General features: G+C 34.1%; 2 protein-coding genes and 1 long non-coding RNA gene across 47 annotated transcripts in view; 2 read left to right on the top strand and 1 right to left on the bottom strand.

Annotated features, from left to right (window-relative positions):
* Positions 1-12,404, top strand: part of LOC100001114 — a 139,846-nt gene extending 127,442 nt beyond the window's left edge. For 12 of the 45 annotated variants that reach the window (XM_087309991.1, XM_087309998.1, XM_087310004.1 and 9 more), the window contains 2 exons: positions 5,962-6,103; positions 11,396-12,404. In XM_087309991.1, coding sequence (XP_087166117.1) covers positions 5,962-6,103; positions 11,396-11,400 — 147 coding nt within the window. In that variant the 3' untranslated portion in view covers positions 11,401-12,404. Of the gene's footprint in view, positions 1-433; positions 1,067-5,961; positions 6,104-11,276 lie in introns of those variants that run through there. The other 33 variants (XM_087309990.1, XM_087309997.1, XM_087310003.1 and 30 more) reach the window with 5 other exon arrangements.
* Positions 1-22,444, top strand: part of katnip (katanin interacting protein) — a 1,410,884-nt gene that overhangs the window by 1,107,023 nt on the left and 281,417 nt on the right. The window lies entirely within an intron of this gene.
* LOC147838115 (uncharacterized) lies at positions 8,746-10,708 on the bottom strand. Its single transcript, XR_015525383.1, has 3 exons — positions 10,635-10,708; positions 9,989-10,036; positions 8,746-9,133 (listed from the first exon to the last, which is right to left on the bottom strand). It is a non-coding gene; the product is annotated as an uncharacterized LOC147838115 (long non-coding RNA).

Here is a 22,444-nt window from a genome sequence, read left to right on the forward strand (position 1 = left end):
GTTTAGGATTTACGTGGACAGGACCAGCTGATGAACCACGACCTTTATGTGTGGTTTGTCAAGATATTTTGGCTAATGACAGCATGAGACCCGCTAAACTTCGACTGTTTTGACTATTCTATTCATATTGAACCATCATCCTAGTTTTAAAAACGTTATATTAAAATACTTGTTATTACTCTAAATAATTGCACTTTCATGCAAATGATGATAAAAGTGAGTTAACAGTCTGACATCTGTCTGTGTCTTTATATATATATATATATATATATATATATATATATATATATATATATATATACATATATATGTGTGTGTGTGTGTGTGTGTGTGTGTGTGTGTGTGTGTGTGTTTAGGAGGAGGGGGGCGCCAATGGATAAGTTGTGTCAAAAGGGAGGCCCACTGTCTTAGACTTTGAAAAACCCTGGTGTAGGGGGTATATGCTCAATCCAGTCTCTTCATTGTGTTGTAAATATATGAGATTTTAATCTTAGGTTAGTTTCTCCATTACAAAAATATCAAGTACTCTATTCATCCATGCTGTTATTTTATATCCATACTGTTATTATAAGACATTAGAAGACATTTTCAGTATATTTATAGTTTTGTTTTGGTGTTTAAAGGAATAATTAACCCAAAAGTTAATTATTTCAAATGAGCTTAATATTATTGTTGTAATAATACTATATATTATATATTGGTTTATATTATAGAAAGATTTTACACTCACAATTGCAAAGAAACAGCCAAGTTAAACTTAGACATGAAATTTGACTATGAATCTTCAGCTCAAGGGCTCTATTTGGTGTCGACATTAAATAATGTATGCACAATTTATTTTATATGCAACAAAAGTTTATAAAATACACAAAAAGTGCCTACTTTAACGTTTCATATCCATTTCTGTAAAAGTAAATTGACAAAATAGGGGTGAATTTAGGTAAAATACTAGTGAGGTTTATTTATAAACTAATTTCAAGAGGAGCAGGTGCTTATGATTGATAGCAGCTGGTCCACATTAGCTAACACTGATTTACCAATCAGACGACTCCTTAACCACTATAAATAACCAGAGTATCTTACTTCAGCCATCTTCGTCTTGAAGAATCCACCCCTACTCCTCCCATGTTCTTGTCAGGGCAGCACGGAGGCCTACTGGTTAGCATCAATGCCTCACAGCAAGAATGCCACTGGCTCAGACACTACCTGGCCAATTCGGCTTTTCTGTGTGGAGTTTGCATGTTCTCCCCATGTTTGTGTGGGTTTTCACCGGGCTCTCCGGTTTCCTCCCACAGACCAAAAACATGTAACATAAGCAAATTGACAAATCTAAATTGACAGCTTAGACACTTCACAGCATCAATGTACTTCCAACATTATCAAGCAGGGGAGTTCTCGAGACCTACCTGAACTCAAGGCTCTCTCCCGGGACAGCATGCCAAACACGCTTCATAATCAATCATCAGCTAAGGGCGAACTCTTGAACTGTAGTTTAGCAATCTTATATGCAAAGTATATAAAATGCAAATAAAGTGTCTAATTTAATGTTTCAGATCATTTTTTTGGGAATAAATTGACAAAATATGGGTGAACTTATGTTAAATGTACAGTAATTGAGCTTAAAGGATACGTTGTCCAAATGAAACAAAATATTCTGAGCTGTACTTGTATTAAAATCAGTTTTATATGCAGAGAAAGTATATGAAATGCAAATAATGGGGCTACTTTAATGTTTCAGATGAATTTTGTACAAAATTAACAGAATAATCTGGTTTAATGTTGCAGTTTTACTGTAATTCAGGATACATTATTGTCAAAATTAAACAAAACATATTATGTATTTAACTATATTTTGAAAATAGCTTAAAGGTCCTATGATGTGCTGTGAAGTTTGCATTTTTATTCGATATTTGACGTGACCTCCAACGAAACACGAAGAGAGGGCGGGACATAGCTCCTCCCCTTATTAAAAAACAGCCAATAGCGTTTTGTTTAATCCCGCTCTGTCAGTGAGATTGACTGAGCTCAAGCGCATCAAATGAAAAGCAAATGAGAAGCATCTTGAAAAGGGGCGGGGCATGTCAGACACTAGCGAGCATTTGATTGGTTATGATGTGATGAACAACTGAAGTGACGACTATAAAATAGTTTATTGAAAATCTGTTTAGGCAGTAGTGACAAGCCACAAGCTTTACATGTTTATCTAAGTTGTATGTGTGAAGTTCTTTACTGTTTTGAAGCACACTAGGTTATACATTTCCTAAAAATGAATAATACTCATACTAACATCTTCAAAAACCTATTTTAATTTCATGGGACCTTTAAGTGATCATAGTAAACTTGATTGTATGTGGAATGATGACAAATGGCTACAGCTGTGTTTTTAAGAAAGGTAGGAGGTATATAAAGATTTTAAATGGCGTCTGTTGAGTGGTAAGTACCTCCAGATAATTTAACCTCACACTTTTATTGGAAGCTTAACACATACTGAAGGATTACGGTGCTTTTTTTACAAGTCTTCATGCTTTATTTGTTTGAAATCCATTTGCTGCAAGTGTTTCCATTCCAGCCACAAACCCTCAGGATTATATGTATGGGAAATGTAATGTTAGGCAACAGGAAACTTAATGAAAGCGCTCAATTGGAGATCTGTTTGGATGGTGAGGGTTTTGGGTTTTGGTCTCGCTGGGTTGTTTTCCACGCTCCTCCTGGTGGGTTTGCAGTGGTCGTGATGTCACCTGCCCCTCAGCCTATAGCCATCCATCCCAGTCACATGACCACGCCATTACTGTTCCATAGCCATCCACATTCAATACAGCATGAGCAGATTTCATCACACTGATGCTGGTTTAATATGTTCCTCACACTTTATGTTAAGGTGAAACTATTAATTTAACTTCTGAGTGATCATTTACATGTACTTATTGTAATGTTTGGGCTTCGAATGTGGGCTAGGTTTAGGATTAGTTACATGTTATTATGCATAATTCATTGCCATTACTATAGTAAGTGCATGGAACATGTGCAACTACATCACTTTAATTTAAAGTGTTAACAAAAATGCAGTTTATATATATTTTTGCAATAAATACAAACAGTTTAAACACAAATATTAGCAATCCTGTTCATTTTTTTTTAAATTTTTTTAATATTCATAATACTATTCTAATACTATATAAGTGCTGTGAAATATACTATATAAGGACATTTTGTCTATACTTCCTATTATATTTTTCTTCTGGATAAAGTCTTATTTCTTTTAGTTTAGTTGTATAGATAATTAATAATGTTAATAATACAAAATGATTTTAAATAGTCTCAAATACATTCAATTTAATGATCGCCGGGCATCTCCATTTGCATGGATGCATATGCACTGCTGTTCATTTCTGTGATTATATACTGTACATTATGTTGCAATTGAGGTTCAGTTCCACATGCTTTTTTTTGTTTATGTGTATATAATGTATACATGAATGTAATTTAGTTATCATGCTTCTCTTATGATTTTATTAATTATTTATTGTATTAAGCATTCATTATTGTGTTATGTTTAGGTGTTGCAGATATACAGCACCAGTCTAGTGTTTTGCTTTCTTAAGTAAATGCATTAATGTGAGATGTTTGTATTCATGGAAACTTGTAATTTTAGCAGAGACTAATAAATGCAGTGGAAGGGTTGTTTACTGCTAGTTAAACTGGATCCTTCTGTAACAATATTTAATATATTGATTTACTGAACAATACATAGAATCAATTGTTTTTGGAATCAACTCTCGATTCTCAACACCTTCGATTCAATGAATCAACAATTGTTAGAATTGACTCCCTATTCTCAACGCCTCAGAATTGTGGAATCAATTTTTTTTTGGAATTGACTCTCGATTCTCAACACTTCGATTCAAGGAATAAATGTTTTTTGTCCTCTCCCAAGTGTCAATGCTTCAGAGTCATGTAGTCAGTTGTTTTTTTTTTTAATCAACTCACAACACCTTGGATTTGAGGAATCCATTTTTTATAGACTCTCGATTCTCAACACCTTGGAATCAATGAATCAATTGTTTTTGGAATCGACTTCGATTCTCAACGCCTCGGATTTAAGGGATCAGTTATTTTTGCAATCAAATCTTGATTCCAAACACTTCATATTCAAGGAATTATTATTTTTATTTTTATTTTTATTTTTTTTGTAGACTGTCGATTGTCAACACCCCAGAATTTTGGAATCAATTGTTTTTGGAATTGACTCCCAAATCTTATTGCCTCTGATTTAATGAATCGGTTGTTTTTGGGTGTGACTTCCTATTCTCAATGCGGATTCCAGCATTCAATTATTTTTGGAAGGAATTCTTGATTTTTCACGCCTCTGAATTGAAGAACCCAATATTGTTAGAATTGAGTCAAATGTCAACACCTCTGAAATCAAGGAATCAGTTGTTTTCAACTCTCTATCCTCAACACTTCAGAATTAAGGAACTAATTTTTTTTTTTGTAGACTCAATTGTCAATACCTCAAAATTGAGGAATCAATTGTCTTTGGAATCAATTCTTCATTCTCAACACCTCAGAATCAAGGAATCAATTGTTTCTGGAATTGACTCCCTAATCTCAATGCCTTGGATTTGAGGATTCAGTTGTTTTGGGAATCAGTTCTTGTATCTTCCCACCTCCGAATCAAGGTATCAATTGTTATTTAAATCAACTCTCGATTCTCAAAGCCTCAGATTCAAGGAATCAGTTGTTTTTAAAACTGACCTCTGATTCTTAACATCTCAGAATTGAGGAATTATTTATTTTTTGGAAATGACTCTTGATTCTCAACACTTTTGATTCGAAGAATCAATGGTTTTTGGAATTGACTCTTGATTCTCAATGTCTCAGAATCAATGAATCAATGGTTTTTGAATTGACTCCTGATTCTCAATGTCTCGGAATTGAGGAATCAGTGGTTTTTGCAATTGACTCTTGATTCTCAGTGTCTCAAAATCAACGAATCAATGGTTTTTGAATTGACTCCTGATTCTCAATGTCTCAGAATCAACGAATCAATGGTTTTTGAATTGACTCCTGATTCTCAATGTCTCAGAATCAACGAATCAATGGTTTTTGAATTGACTACTGATTCTCAATGCCTCAGAATCAACGAATCAATGGTTTTTGAATTGACTCCTGATTCTCAATGTCTCAGAATTGAGGAATCAGTGGTTTGTGAATTGACTCCTGATTCTCAATGTCTCAGAATCAACGAATCAATGGTTTTTGAATTGACTCCTGATTCTCAATGTCTCGGAATTAAGGAATCAATGGTTTTTGCAATTGACTCCTGATTCTCAATGTCTCGGAATTGAGGAATCAATGGTTTTTGCAATTGACTCCTGATTCTCAATGTCTCAGAATCAACGAATCAAAGGTTTTTGAATTGACTCCTGATTCTCAATGTCTCAGAATTGAGGAACCAGTGGTTTTTGCAACTGACTCTTGATTTACAACACTTCAGATTCGAGGAGTCAATTATTTTGTAGACTCTTGATTGCCAATGCCTCAGAATTGAGGAATCATTTGTTTTTGGAATTGATTCTTCTTTAATAACACCTCTGAATCAATGAATCACTTTGGAATAGTGGAATCAATTGTGTTTAGAAATGACTCTTGATTCTTAACGGATCAGAATCAAAGAATCGATTCTTTTTGCAATGGACTCCAACTCTAATGTACACATAGAAACTCACAGTTTCCTCATAGTAACCCATCAAAATAAAAGTTTTGTTATATTACGACAGGCGTAATATTAAGCTAATATTAAAGCTTTCATCCATTTTGGAACAGCAGTGGTAAATTTCTGCCGCTCAATCATTCTGGTGCTGTATATCCTCCATCTACCTCCAGCATGCATTGTGTATGTGTGTGTTCGTCCTCATCCCACCCTCATGTGTGCTATTGACGTGCTGCTGTGTGTTTTAGGCTGAGGGGGTTCAGGAGACTCCCTGCAGTGGTGTTTCTGCCGCCGCTGATGCCCAGGAGAATGGGCTGAAGGACGGCGGCCCCTGCAAGAGTGACCCGATCCGGGACTCGCAGGGCCTGGACTTGCTCATCCCTGAAACAAGTAAGTTTGTGTGTGAACCCAGCCCAAAAGCAGCCCACCGAAGCCCCCCGCCAGACTAGAGCTGATTTAGATTATGACTGACATCCAGAGGCCATTGCTCTCATGTGTTTATCCATCATTCTATTCAGTTGTTGCTTATTTTGAGTGATTTTGTTATGTTTAAGCGGCATGCTGATTATTGTTGTTGTCTGATTTATCACAGTGCGAGAGGTCGACTGATTAATAATGCAAAACCAAAAAACAAAGCAAGTGAAAATCTGAATTTTAAATCAAAGTTGCATCTGTATGTTACGTTAAAAACGAATAAATGCATTTAATTTGAAGGAAAGTCAAAGGGTTAAAACTGAAGGCAACGTTTTTGTGAAAAAGATGAATAAGAGTCAAACGTAAATTTTGAAAAATAATAAAAGTAAAGCAAAAGTCCACTCAAAATATAAAATCATTGAATGTTGAAATGCAAATACAAAATTGAAATGGATAAAACTAAAACACTGAATAAACTATTTTGGTAAATTCCGATTTTAAAATTACTATATAATAATAAATATAATAAATGTAACATTTAAAATCAACTATTCAGGGCTACACAGTGACAAGGTCGGCACGGTGGTTAGCACTTTATCAAGAAGGTCGCTGGTTCGGCATTTGGCATTACTATGTGGAGTTTGCATGTTCTCTTCGTGTTGGCGGTTTCCCCCACAGTCTAAACACATGCGCTATAGGGGAATTGAGCAAACTAATTTCTGTAGTGTATGAGTGTGTGTGTGAAGAAGTGTGTATGGGTGTTTCCCAGTACTGGGTTGCAGCTGTAAGAGCATCTGCTATGTAAATCATATGCTGGATAAGTTGTGTTAATCAGATACTGGATAAGTTGGCGGTTCATTCCGCTGTGGTGACCTCTGATGAATAAAGGGACTAAGCCGAAAAGAAATGAACGAATGAAGGAATGAACCATTGAAATTGCTGGAAAAAAATATTGACCTTTTCATTAAAATCAAAATGTTATATAATATAAATATTATTATTTAAATGAAACTTTTAATTTCAGTAAATATAAAATAAATTTAAAAACTCAGTTGTAAATAAAACAAATGTTGCATTTTTATTGCAAGTAAAATAAAAAAGTAATCAAACAATGTATATGTAATATGTCAACTGAAATCAAATATGAAATAAAAGACAGAATGTGAGTTTTTTCAATCAAAGTACTGAATAAATGCATACATTAAAAATGCAATAAAACTATTGAATAAAACAAAACGTTTTTACACTCATAATTTAAATTAATGTAAATACATACATAATGTATGTATATATACAGTTGAAGTCAGAATTATTAGCCCCGCTTTGATTTTGCTTTTTTCTTTTTTAAATATTTCCCAAATTATGTTTAAACAGAGCAAGGACATTTTCACAGTATGTCTGATAATATTTTTTATTCTGGGGAAAGTCTTGATTTATTTTGGCTAGAATAAAAGCAGTTTTTAATTTTTTAAACACCATTTTAAGGTCAATATTATTAGCCCCTTTAAGCTATATTTTATTTCGATAGTCTTCAGAACATCGTTATACAATAACTTGCCTAATTACCCTAACCTGCCTAGTTAACCTAACTAACCTAGTTCAGCCTTTAAATGTCACTTTAAGCTGTTTAGAAGTGTCTTAAAGAATATCTACTCTAATATTATTTACTGTCATCATGATAAAGATAAAATAAATCAGTTATTAGAAATAAGTTATTAAAACTATTATTTTCAGAAATGTGTTGAAGAAATCTGCTCTCCGTTAAACAGAAATTGGGGAAAAAAATAAACAGGGGGCTGATCATTTAGATTTCAACAGTAGGTATATATATATATTGTAGGCAGCAGAACTAGATTACATGCATAATACGAATATTTCAACTAATTAGCTTTTTAATTCTTTCATTTAATGTCTCAAATTTGGAAATAACAATTTCGAATGCAGATCAATGGATTTGCTCTTCAGTGTTTGGACTTGCAGCAGTACAAATTAAACCACACTAAACTGAACTAAACTGAACTTAAACTCTGAAAACGGTTCTGCCACAGTTTCAATCTACTACAACTTTAATGTGAAGCTGCTTTGACACAATCTACATTGTAAAAGCGCTATCAAAATAAAGATGAATTGAATTGAATTTGCATGTACTTGTACACACTGTAAAAAATGTTACTTAGATCTAACTTATAAAAAGTGAGGCAAGTGGTTGCATCGGACATTTTAGGTTGATTCAACTTCCAGCCTTTTTTAAGTATTTTAAACACTAAAACATTGCTTAAAACAAATGCAATAAAATTAAGTTGAGCCAAATAATATTTCTAAAATTACTCAAATCAGATAAACTTACTTTTTTTGTTAAACTTAACTTACTTATACATTGCTATATGTTGACTGTACTCATTTTAATTAAGTATTATGAACTTAATGATCTAAATAAAATTAACCATGCATATGTCATTTAAAACGAATTTAATTGACTTCTGGCTGTAACCTCAGAAAATAAATCGGCGTTTCTATATTGTAAGCACAATATACACTAGTAAACACAGATAAACAGACTTTCCTGTCAATAACAATTAAATAAGAATGGGAAGATGGATTAAAGACCATAACATGTATTCAATATCAATCAATGTTCCTTTTAATAGTGACTACAAAATAGGCCATTAATGTGGCTACACATACACAATACATAAATAAAAACATTAATAATACCAGATCCTATTGAGAAATCATCCAAGGCAACTCAGTGAGGAGATTTGCATATTTTGATGAAGATTTTGGATGCATAATGTCCAGTCCCACAAAGAGTCTCTAATACATCTTAAATGTATACAGTTTTGATGGATACTTGAAGTCGAGGACATCGGTAAGTCCAAACAGGAGCCATCATGCATTTGACAGGTTTGGCAAACCTCTGACAGTCCTATGATAATCCAAACTGTGTTGGGCTGATGGCAAATTTTTCCCGTGGGCAGCCGCATGCACCTCTGATTCCTCACAACTCTATTGGTAGAGACAAAAAGAAACAGGAGTTCAGGTGGTTGCTACCAAACAACATTAAATAGCTTAATACTAAATAGAAAATAACTACAAGTGAAGTTACAAAAGTCCAGTGAGAATGATGCATGGATGAAACACCTTAGTTTATCAGTTAAAAATTACCTTAGTTAAAATTACCTAACTTTTATTTAAAAAATAAAAAAAGGTTATAGAGGTTGTGTAATTACATTATTCCAGGTGTTTTTAGTTATCAAATTTTAAAGAAAACTGTGATTTTACTCAGTGTAACAGTGCATGTCATTGTGGTTTCCTGTCAATCACAGAATTGTTAAAATTTAGGTATTACATTTTTTTGTTTATTTTGGCAACTTATAAAGCATAAGAATGTGTATTTAATTTAGATATTAAAACTGTTTGAAAACGGCTATAAGAAAATTATAGAATACAAATTCTATAATTTAATTGTCATCTTCATTTTGCACCAAACTTTGCACGTCATAATACAAATTTTATTAAATAAATAAATAAATACATTGCCATTTTACACATTACATTAAGGTTTACATTAAATTTTTGCTAAAGCTACATTTAATTGACTTTTTCTTCAAATTTAATGTCACTGGCAAATGACAGTTCAGTGATTCAGTGTTATCAGTTAGCTTTATTGAAAGACTGACAGATAATAAGAAACTGCATTAGGATATTTTTATACTGTTTTTACTGTTGCACACATAAAAAAAATCTTCAGATATCAAATGTAAGTTAATTCTATGGAGCCCACTATTGTTTGTAATTTTACCAATGTTTTACTTACCTGCAAATAATTATAGCTGTAATTGTATCTAATGTTTTTCTTACCTGGATGTGAAGTTTGAAGATCCACAGGTAACAAAATCACTTTGGTATCTAAAGACCAAGAACATGCATTTTAGAATGAGGTGCATACAATTTAAATGGTTCTGTAAACATCAGTAGTAAATGTAATTTAGGTTAAAATAAATTGTAAATCTGTAATTTATTCACTATGCAGCATTAAAAAACTTATGGACTAAATCTCTAAAACACAAACTTTAAGTTATACTTTCTCTTACGTTAAACACAAACTACTTAACTGTTGCATACGTTTCTGAATTTAATATCCATCCTTAATGTGCTGCTATAACTTAGGTGAGCTAACTTTAGCTAAGTTAGCGCTAACAAACTGAACCCCCACACCCCGACCGCCCACCAGTGACCTTGTTAATCGGTTCTGCAACGTTAGTTTTACCTACTAAGTGTTTTAAAACTACTTTCACTATTTTTTCTCAATAATATCACTTTTAATCATTAGCATAAACTAGCGTTGGTTAGCGTTAGCCAACTTAGCTTTCTATGTGAGAGCAGTCTAACTGTTAACATACCTGAGGCTACAGTACAATTTACAAAGCTAAAACCTCACCTGCCTAGCGAAGACAGCAGTTTTGCATGACTTTACAATTATCATTCGGCTAAATTTGCAACTTACCGTGTTAATCAGATCCGCTGCTGGGAGCAGTTAATGTCGACCATTGCAGAAGCTGCGTCTGCCTGCTAAATCCCGGGCAATGAAAAAGGAGTCACGCCAAACTATTAAAATCACGTTTTATGAACACCTGCCCACATCGACAGCTGCTCTAATAAATTGTCTGTGTCAACTCACTTTTATAACATTTATTCTACACAATAACCACGTACAAAAATCTACTCAAATAAATTGCATTAGTTTTATTTAAAATATACAGTTATATAAAAACTGATATATTTTAAGTAAAGAGGAAGCAAATTTCATTTTTTTGGTATAAAACAAATAAAATTAACTAGATTGCAATTATTTAAAGTAGATAGAACCAACTCTGTGAGTGTAGCACTTTTTACAGTGCAGCCTTGTACAGAATTTGCAGACATAGTCAGCATTTGAAGTGGATCAACACAATCAAGTTTTTCGAAGTTGCCCTAACGCAAGAATGCATGTTGTTCAACAGATTTAGGACAACTTTGATTGAGTTGATGAAAGTCCTCTTCAGATGCTGACTACTGTATGAATCAGCCGACCTCTGCGCTGAGCTGATGTTTTTAAAAGAGCCGCTTTCTGATCCCCAAACCGTTTTGACCTCTTCTTATTTTTCAGACATCTAACTCGACTTTTTGCTATCACTTTTCCTTTTCATTTCAACCCCCCGACCGCTTCCTCTCCTCCCCTGTTTATCTGTCTCTGTCTTCTGTCTTTCTCCACACTCTATGATGCAGATTGAGTCTTTCAAGCTAAATTTCCGCGAGAACGCCCGCTCTCGCACGGACCACGGCGCCGACATCATCGAGTGGCCCGTTTCTGATGAAAACCCAGTCCAGCAACAGCTTCTCCGCAGCAGCGTCTCGCTCAACGATTCGCTGTCCTCCACCGCCGGCATCCCTCGCTCTCACACCACCCCGAACCTGGAGCACACATGACTCTCGCTTCCCATTGGCCCGCTGCGCTCTAAACCCCGCCTCCTACCATTGCTCTGACTCATGTGATTGGTGTGCTCTTTGTTGACGCTCCTGATTGTGACTCCTGAAGGATGATGTGCAAAACAATGAGTTGGCTAAACTGAACCTTCTACATCCTCAAGTGTTGTAGAGCATGAATTTAGCGGCGTTTCTTTTATTATTGATCTGTTCTGTACTCCTCGTATTCATCATCATGTGTCCATCTGACCACTGCATACACACACACATCTCAGATCCATCTGGACATTAGATCCTGCTGCCTTCAGGTCATTCAGGTGAAAAAAATAATAATATTAAAGGTTTTTAGATGGAAGATCAATGCTTCCCAATAAAACTAAAATCAACAAAGTTCATCAGATGTGGAACTGATATTCTGCAAAAGCTCATTTTTTAATCAAACTTCTCGCTCTATAAGCAAGTGTGTTCATGATTATACATAATAAGCAGAATAAAATATTACGAGACGATCAGTTTGCGTCATCAAGCTGTTTTTAACGTCTAGAAATCAATAGAAGTGAATGAGAGCGGAGGACTGTCGTTGCGTCCCAATTCACATACTTATACTACGCCCTAAAAGTGTTTACTTTTTTTGTGAAGGAAAAGTGTATATATTTGATTGTGTAACAGAAGAGTATGCAAGCTTTGGAATATACTAATTCCCTATCATATTGAATAGCCTAGCTAAGCAGCAGCAGTGTAATCTGCCATTGGCGAGTCTTTCATGCAGAGAAATCTCCTCGGTTCTTTGGATAATTCTGCATTTTGAAGTTAATATGCAAACATATCTTGATATAGGTACACATTGTTGTTGCAGATGAAAGATAATTAACTTTAATTAACTTTACTGAAGCCTCTTGACTTGATGGTTTGTCTCCATGTTTGTAGTTTATTTACACTTTTTACGACTTTGTAGTCAAATTCATGTCCAACGCACAATGTGTTAGCGCTATTGCTATTATTATTATTATTGATAATAATATTATTATTATTATTATAATAACTTTAATATTATCAATTAGAGTACAGACAGTTCTACACTTCAAATTTTTACCAGAAATAGTAAATCATCCGGGAACTTTTGGCATACTCTTTTTAAAACACTATGGTTTGGGACATACTAATTCTGTTTTCGAATACTCTTTAGGACGGATAGTATGCGAATGAGGACACAATGACGCACAAAGACTGATGGGAAATGTAGTTTTGTTACATGAAGCTTTAAAGTCTGTTTGAACCGAAAGTTGCTGCAGACTTTAATTCCGTATGAAGATGTATTTCCAACTGAAAGGGAATATTGACTAGGGGGCGGGGTTTATTTTTGAGCCCCGCCTCTCATGTTTTATTAATAAGTGGGCGTGGATAAGCATATTTCACCCAATCAGTCATCAGAGAAAGGCTGCTCTTCCAGAGTGGAAGCAGATTTTGATTAAAGATTAACAAAACAAACTGACTTTAATGAACATTGCAATTTTTAATTCTATACAGACTTTAAGCCACAGGAACATTGAAAATTAAATTTCTACTCTGAAAATTACAATAAAATTTAATAAACCATATTAATCGAAGAAAAAAAAAACACAACTGAAATGGTATTTTCTTGTAAAAAAAAACATTGTTTTCATTCCTACAGGCACTGCAACAGTCTGTAATAGTGACAATATATAATTCAAGATTTAAATAAAATTAACATTTTTGCATTTAATTTTAATCTTTTGCATTTACTTGATAGGTTTTAAGGTTAACACTTTACACTAAGGTTCCATTAGTTAATGTAAATTAACATTTACTAACATAAACAAGGAATAATACATTTATGACACTTCATATTTTGTAATGTTACTGAATGAAAATGAAGTCATTCATTGTTCTTATTAACTAAAGTTCATTCGCTAATGGTAAAAAACGCAACTTTTAATTGTAATAATTCATTAGTAAATGTTGAACTATGATTAATAAAGGCACACAAATATTGACTGTTTATTAGTTATTGTTCATAATTACCATTAACTAATAGAACCTTATTTTAAAGTGTGACTGTTTTAAGTTTGCACTGAAAGTTTGCCCACCCAGCTTTAATTTACATAAACTTGTTTCCCCATGACCGCATTTAAATTTTATATATATATATATATATATATATATATATATATATATATATATATATATATATATATATATATATATATATAATGGAAGCCAATGCAGTAGAAAGTGTAGTATGACCAAACTTTTATGGTTCAAATATTGGCAACATAGACAAAAAAAACATTGGTTACACTTTAATTTATTCACACTGTTAAATACTGGCTTATTACCTGCTGATTATTAAGATATGAACAGTTTATCAGCACTTAAATAAGATTATATTCAACATCCTAATCCTACTCAATGCCTAAACCCAACTACTACCTTACTAACTATTAATAAGCAGCTAATTACTCATTTATTGAGGCAAAAGTCTTGTTCATAGCGTGAATTGTACATTAAAATAATAATAATGTGTAATTAAATGATGTTTTCTGAGCAGCAGAATTTAATATTGAGTAAAACTAGTGGCTTCCTGAACAATATTGATGAGATTTGTCTCTGACTCCTGATGATTTGAAGGCAGCACACACACACACACACACACATGCACAGGGCTGTCATGTGACCATCTCTCCTCCAGTATAGATCTACCATTGAGCTCTAGCTGAACTGAATCTCTCTCTATTTCGTGATGGTGTGTGTTTGAGTGAATCCTGTAGCAATGAACTCCGTGTCGTTTGACTCTTTCGTATCTTGACTTTTATTTGATCGTGACCAGCGGATGTCGTTTCCTTTTCCTTGTTATTGTAAAGCAATATTACGGTCTCCTACAATGCCTATAAGATATTAAACCACACGCACAGTAAACAGCGCTCATAGTGTCAAACGCAGCTCCTAGAAAGTGCAGAGGGTTTGAGGATGACAGATGAATGATGACCTGGTGAAAAAGAAGTGCGCTCGATTATAATGTAGTGTACTTCTGATCTTAAAAGGTTCCTTCATTAAGAAAGTGACACTTAAAGAGAGACGTCTTAAATGCACTTTATAATGATTTATACATTATAATAAGTACATTTTAAATAATTTGTCATGCTTTAGCAAAGCACACATAATTTTATGTGTTGACTAACATACGAAAATATGTGATCCTGGACCACAAAATCACGTAAAATCTGAATAAGTTAGCTTTCTATTGATGTATGGATTGTTAGGAAAGCATTTTAGATGCAACTATTTTAATATCTGAATTTAAAAAAATCTAAATATTAGGAAAATCACCTTTAAAGTTGAACAAATTAAGTGCTTAATTGCATATTACTAATCAAAATTTGGGTTTTGATTTATTTACAGTAGGGGATTTACTAAATATCTCAATGAAACATGACATTTACTTTAAATTCTAATGCTTTTTTTTTTTTTTTTTGGCTAATGCATATAATCTACCCATGCAATATGTTAATATGTTTTACTAAATGGAATGTTTATAGTCACAAATGTGTACACAATAGAAATTACTTTATATTTTTGCTCACCATAAACGTTTGCCAGTGCATTAAGCAAAATATTACAGTTGAAGAAAAATAATGAATCTTATATTTAAAAATAAATCTTATATTTAGTTGAAAGTTCACCACAAATATTTTATTTTACTCATCATTTACTCACCTGTTATAACCGCTTATAATTTTTCAGCAGGATATTTTGAAGAATGTTGGGATTTCCATAGTTGGAAGAAATATCATAGAAGTCAGTGGCTGTTGATTTCTTTAAAATATTGTCTTTTAGATGTAATGAAATAAAGAAATTCAATGGAGAATGAGTTAATTACATCATTATTGTTATTATTTTAGGTAAATATAACTTTGAAGGTCCTGTAAAGTGCTTTGAAATGTGCATTTTTATTAAATGTTTGACGTAATCGCAACTGAAACAAAGAGAGGGTGGGACTTATAGTAGCCCCTCCCCTTCAAAAAAACAGCCAATAGTGTCTTGTTTTATCACAGCTCTGCCAGTGGGAGTGATTGAGCTAAAACGCATCAAATGAACAGCCAATGTTAATAAAGAGGGGGCGGAGCATGTCAGACACGAGAGGTCATTTGATTGGTCAGATTTAATAAGAAACTTGAGTATGAGGTGATGTCAAAATAATTGATAATCCATTTCAGTGGAAGAGACAAACTGCAAGCTTTGAATGTTTATATCAGATTTATATATTCTAAATGTGAATTTTGTCAGTTTGGAGCACACTAGATATCAAAACTAACAGACTTATAGGGTTATTTTAATTTCACAGGACCTTTAAATGCATCAGAAATGTAAACAAACTTCATTTAATATATTAAAAGTAATATGCATCTCCATGTGTATCAATTAACAAGCTCAAAATTCAAGACATACTCTTTTAGTAGAAGTATACTACATGTATGTGTGCTTCTTTTTCACTCGGATAAAGAAAATCAAGCAAGTTTTGGGTGTAAACGGAGGGTTTCTGTCGTAAGTGAATTGTGTTGATGCTTTATCAGCATGTACAGTAGAAGTACAGTAAGTTTTGACTTGTCAATGAGGGCCAGTTTGTGCCTGGTACTGTTAGCATTTTGCCTTCAGAGGGACGAATGAGCGAATGTCGCGTGATTTGAAGTATTTGCTTAATGAGAAAGCAGTGCAGTTGTGCGTGAGTCTGCTGCTGGTTTCAATGCTTCTGTTCCTGCAGGTCTGTTTCAGAGTGAACGCTGTGCAGTTTTAGTGTGATCATGCGAGTCGAGCGGTTCCTGCGGGGTTTTAATGCTGGAGCTTGTAGCTTTTTTTTCTTCTCTTTCGTAGCATTTTTCTGTTTTACAGTAGCTTATCTTCTAATAGCCTTTTTAAGGTTTGATAATCACGCACGCTTGACATGTGGCTGCTTGGTTTAGCGTCCTTTTGGTGTAATAATGGGGTGAAATATCCGTTAATTAATAGTTTCCATATTTTGTGATTTTTAAATAGTTTATTTTACAGATGTGAGTTGCCATATGAGATCCTGGGCTCTGTTCTGCTGATGTCCGATGTTGAAAAATTGACTTTTATTGACATTTTCTGGTAGTTTTAAAACAATATGTTGTATAAGAAATAGGATTGGTGCAGCAGTATTGCTCTCAATATACCGGTCTGTTGTGGAGAAGAGTCTAAATCTACGTTCTTACTCTCACCTATGCTCATTAACTTTGGGTCATGACTGAAAGCACGAGATCTTGGATACAAGCAGCTGAAATAAGTTTACTTCGCAGGGTGGCAGGGCGCATCCTTATAGATGGGGTGAGGAGCTCAGAGTTGAGCCGCTGCTCCTCCACATCAATTGAAGTCAGCTGAGGTGGCTCAGGCATCTGTTTCGGATGCCTCCTGGACGCCTACCTAGGGAGGTGTTTGAGTTATATCTCACCGGGAGGAGGCCTCTGGGAAAACCCAGGACACGCTGAAGCACTATGTCTCTCGGCTGGCCTGGGAACGCCCTGGTATCCCCCCAGAGGAGCTGGAGGAAGTGTCTTGGGAGAGGGAAGTCTGGGGTTCTCTCCTAAGACTCGACCCGGCCACAGTAAAGTGGATGAATATACAGTTTAAGACCCTATTCTAAATTATTTTAAATATTATCCAAGTGCAGTTTATTAACATTTTTAAACATAATTGGTTTATTAATTAATTCCTAATTACTGATATCTTTTGTTTTTGTCATGATGACAGTATTTAATATTTTAGTTGTTATTTTAAAAGATATATAAGTGCTTTATTAATTAGGCAAGTCATTGGGCGGCAGTGGAACCAAGAAAGTCATCTAAAATAATCTCAGCCAAACTTAAAAGAAAAAACACATTTACAGAAGAAAAATATAATAGGAGTTACTGTGAAAATGTCTTTGCTTTGTTAAACTCTATTAAGTGACCACAGCTATATTACCCTGCAGCCCATGAGTGGTTACTCAGTGAAGCTAAGCAGGGCTGAGCCTGGTCAGTACCTGGATGGGAGACCACATGGGAACACTAGGTTGCTGTAGGCAGAGGTGTTAATGAGGCCAGCAGGGGGTGCTCAAACTGTAGTCTGTGTGAGTCCTAACGCCCCAGTATAGTTAAGGAGACACTATACTATCAGTGAAGGCCGTCTTTTTGATTGATGTTAAACTGAGGTCATTAAAAATCTCATGGCACTTCTCGTAAAGAAGAGTTGGAGGGTTGAAACTCCCTCCATCTGCACTTAGCGATCATGACCTCTCAATAACCCAATCATTGGCTAAATCACTGTCTCTCCACTCCACCTATAGCTGCCGTCACATCATCCAAGTGGATGCTGCACACTGGTGGAGGTGTGGAGAGACCCCCCCTCATGATTGTGAAGCGCTTTGGGTGTATGGCCATACACAATAAATGCACTATATAAACACACATTACATAAACATCACTTGAGATATCTTTAAAATATTAAAATTGAGCTAATAACTGTTATAAACATCAATAAAAGTCACTTTGTCAAACTTTTGAACATCACAAGTTGTCGGACCCAAAATGCAATTTAAAATCATTAAAAACTGGAGAAAAACAAAAACTGAATCACAAAATATGGAAAACACTGTTGATTTCTGATTATTTTTGTTTTCTCAGTGAGGATATAGCTGTTCTTTCTTATTTTATTTAATTGTTTCATCAGCGTGAGCAGTATGGAGGACAGACGTTATTTAGCGCGCTTACCTATTTACCAGTATGACAGAGTAAGATGCATTTATTGCTTATTCTCGGGCAGAAATCTTTAATCCCAAATCATTCAGAGCAATAAGACTGTCACTATGACAGAGCCCAGATTCTGACTTTTAGAAACATATATATCATGCATGACTGTAAAACAATCAGAGTTAACAAATATTGTGAACAATAAAATCAAATTGGCATGTTAGAAAATCCAGTTTCTTTTAATTCCGATTGAAATATAATGTTTTAGATGGAAATACAAGTAACTTCATTGTGTATTTAAAGAATTCATCTGTTGTTTGAGTGGAAGAGCCAAAATAAGGTTGCATTAATTTATGAACTCATGATTTTGGGCAATAACAGATTTTATTTATAGTCTTTATTTTCTTTTCAAGACATAAGAGTTGTGTAAATATTAGTATTTGAGCTGTGTTGAGCTTCTTTTCTTTCCTTAAGGACCCTTTAGTCTTTCAGGATATGTAATAATGTTGGGTCACATTGGAAACGGTGCCTGAATGAACCCAGAGAACAATCAGAGAATATCACTTTACATGCTTTTACAATTGATCTCCCCATTAGATCTCCCAGTTGAATGCATTTAATATTTGCACAAAATGTTCAGCGATGTGGAGGAGAAAAAGAGATTTGTACTGGTCAAAGATTAGCGAGGGCTGGTATTATGGATCTTTAATAGCTTTAACTTAATATAATGTACCTTTAATGATGCTGTATCCAGTGAAAACGGCAAATGTATTGAAACACACTATACAGGTCAGAAGTTTTACAACAGTATGATTTTGATTCAATGTTTTTAAAGGATGTAAAAAGTATAGCAAGAAAAATCTAATGAATTTAAATGAGTTTAAGTATTTAAAACAACTGTTTTCTTTATGAATATATTTGAAAATGTCATTTGTTTTTCTGATTTGAAAGCCGATTTTTGCTAATATCATTACTCCAGTCACGCAATAATTCAGAAATCACTGTAATATTCTGGTTTAGGAAACAATTATTATTTTTGGTTAATATTAAAATTATGGCATCACGGTGGCTTAGTAGTTTGCACAGCAAGAAGGTCACTGATTCGAGTACCGGCTTAGCCAGTTGGCATTTCTGTGTGGAGTTTGCATGTTCTCCCTGTGTTGGCGTGGGTTTCCTCTGGGGGCTCCGCAGTCCAAACACATGCGCTATAGGGGAATTAATAAAGTAAATTGGCTGTAATGTATGAGCATGTGTGTGGGTGGGTGTTTCCCATTACTGGGTTGCAGTTTGAATGGCATCTGCTGTGTAAAACATATGCTGGAATAGTTGGTGGTTCATTCCAGTGTGGCAACCCTGATAAATAATAGAGTAAGCCGAAGGAAAATGAATGAATTTCTTTGGCAAATGTCTTCATCAATTTTGATCAATTTATTTGCTAATTCGTTCATTTTCTTTTCAGCTTAGTCCCTTTATTAATTAGGAGTCCCCACACACAGCGGAATGAACCGCCAACTTATCCAGCATGTTTTTTACGCAGCTTCCAGCTGCAACCCAGTACTGGTAAATCTTTGCTACAGTAAATAAACCTATTCACTTCTATAAATTCTGAACCAAAATAAAAACAGATAGTGACTGTAAACCTTTGAATAATATAGTGTATAATGCTACAAAAGCCTTTTATTTCTGATAAATGCTAATCTTTAGATCATTTTCATTCATCAGTGAATCTTAAACAAATGTTAATGATAACATTATTAATATTAGTATTAATAAATGTTTCTTGACCATCAAATCAGAATGATTTCTGAAGGATCATGTGACTGTAGTGATGCTAATTCAGCTTTTAAATCACAGAAATGTCTTACATTATAAAATATAATAAAGTTAAAACCAGTTATTATTAATAGGAAAACAATATTTCAAACATGTGCATGAAATGAATGACCAATAGAGACTTAAAAACATAAAACTCATACAGTTGTAGAATATTTGACTGGTAGTATAAATTAAAGCACACTATTTTTCTTTTCTTTCTTTCTTTCTTTTTGGCCGCAGTGTCTTTAATATCGCTGTAAAGCTCATGCCCAGGCGGATCACGCCCTGATAGGCATCAGTATTTATCCCATTTTAACAATTACTAATAATCTCTGATAATAACTCCTAGTCTTACAAGAGGAAGATACTCTGAATAACACTGTCAAACTAAACCGGGGGAAATCACATTGAATGTGTTTCAAATGCACAGATTTTATTGTGCCATGAAGGACCAGGGCATCCTGTTCACGCAGGGAGAGGAGAGGTCCAATATTGTTATCATCATAATAATGATGATTTATTATGTTTTGTTCTGTTTTCTGGGAGTGATCTGGGAGACATGTTGCCCTGGAATATAATGACACTCGTTAAGATGTTCAACCCTAAAGTATCATGAAACTAAAGAGACATTGATGTGCAGTAGATGCTCCAAAACTGATAGAAACATTCAGAAAGCAGAATCCAGGTGAGACGTTTACCAGACTCTCATCCTTTGCGAGGTTTTTGTTGGTTTGTTTTCATTATTTTTGAGGTTTTTTTCCATGAAAACTGAATTTCATTGTAATTTTTTTGGTTTGAATGAGGTGTTTATTGTGGTTAATTGTTAACTATGATGTGATTATTAAACATTAAATAAAATAAAGTGTTTAAAACATAATTTGTGTCCTGTTCTTAATAAAGCAACATGTTTTTGATGTGTCAAGGGGCTGTTTTACTTAAAATCTCACTGCATGCTTCACTAAAACTGTTTTAAAGTGGTTATTATTGAGGTTTTGAGTTGTTGAAGTAAAATTAATCAACAGAAGATTGGCGTTTTGTAATTAAAAGTTATTAAATTAATTTATTAAAGCATTCATTTTTGACTTGTCAGGTCTCAGACTGTTTCACATTTTATTTTGAAGGCTTGTGGTATGTCTGCATTGCATTTGTAGCATCATGATGTCAGATGATCCTGTAGATTTTCTATTTGAATATATTTTAAAATGTCTGTATTTTCGAAGGTGGTTTTCAGGTAAGACAAGTGTGCTGGCGTTTCATGTCTGTGATAAAAAATAATGGGAAAAAGTTTCAAGTTTGAAGTATTTTACTAAACAAAATAATTGCACTGTCGCCTCATAGCCACAAGAAGGTTGCTGGTTTGAGTTGACATTTCAGAGTTTGCATGTTTTCCCAATGTTGGCATGGGTTTTCTCCGGGTGCTCCGGTTTACCCATTGTCCAAAGACATGTTGTATTGGGGAATTGGGTAAGCTAAATTGTCCGTAGTGTATGTGTATGAATGGGTGTTTCCCAGTGATGGGTTGCAGCTGGAAGGGCAACCGATGCGTAAAACATATGGTAGATAGGTTGGCGGTTCATTCCGCTGAGGCGACACCAGATTAATAAAGAGACTAAGCTGAAAAAAATTAATGAAGAAATAAAAATAGGTGTTTTCTATTTGAATATATTTTAAAAATGTACGTTACTTTAAAGCAGATTTTTTATCGTCATTAATCCAGTCTCGTGATCCTTCAGAAGCCATTCTGTTCAAGAAATATTTATTAATATTCCTATTATTTCAGCTTCCTTTGGTGAATAAAATTTCACAATTACCAGCCTGATCTCATAAGGAAACGCAAGTATTTTACATTCTGTCAGATTATTGGCTAATTTGTACGAATTTGTACGATTTCAGTTGATTCCACCCCTACCATCACTGAGTGATGAGCAAATTGTACTAAATTGTACGCATTAGATCGTACGAATTCATATGAATTAGCCACTAAATCAAAAAGTTACGAATTGCTGTGAGATTGCGTTGGAATTACAGCATTTATCTGAAATAGAAATCTTTGTGATATTATAGTTTGTTTTATTATCAATTTATTGATCAATTTAAAGCATCCTTGCTAAATAAAAGTATTAATTTCATGTATTCATGTTGACATTTAGCATTCCTACTTAAAAAAAAAAAAAAAAAATTCTTTTACAATGAGTATATTGTAATGCTGGAACACAGCTAGCATTTTTCCACCAATGATGAACTTCCGGTAAAAGCTTTGTGACTATTTTCAATT

Source organism: Danio rerio, chromosome 24 (assembly GCF_052040795.2).
Source record: "Danio rerio strain M-AB ecotype USA chromosome 24, GRCz13ab, whole genome shotgun sequence".
Taxonomy (NCBI): domain Eukaryota; kingdom Metazoa; phylum Chordata; class Actinopteri; order Cypriniformes; family Danionidae; genus Danio; species Danio rerio.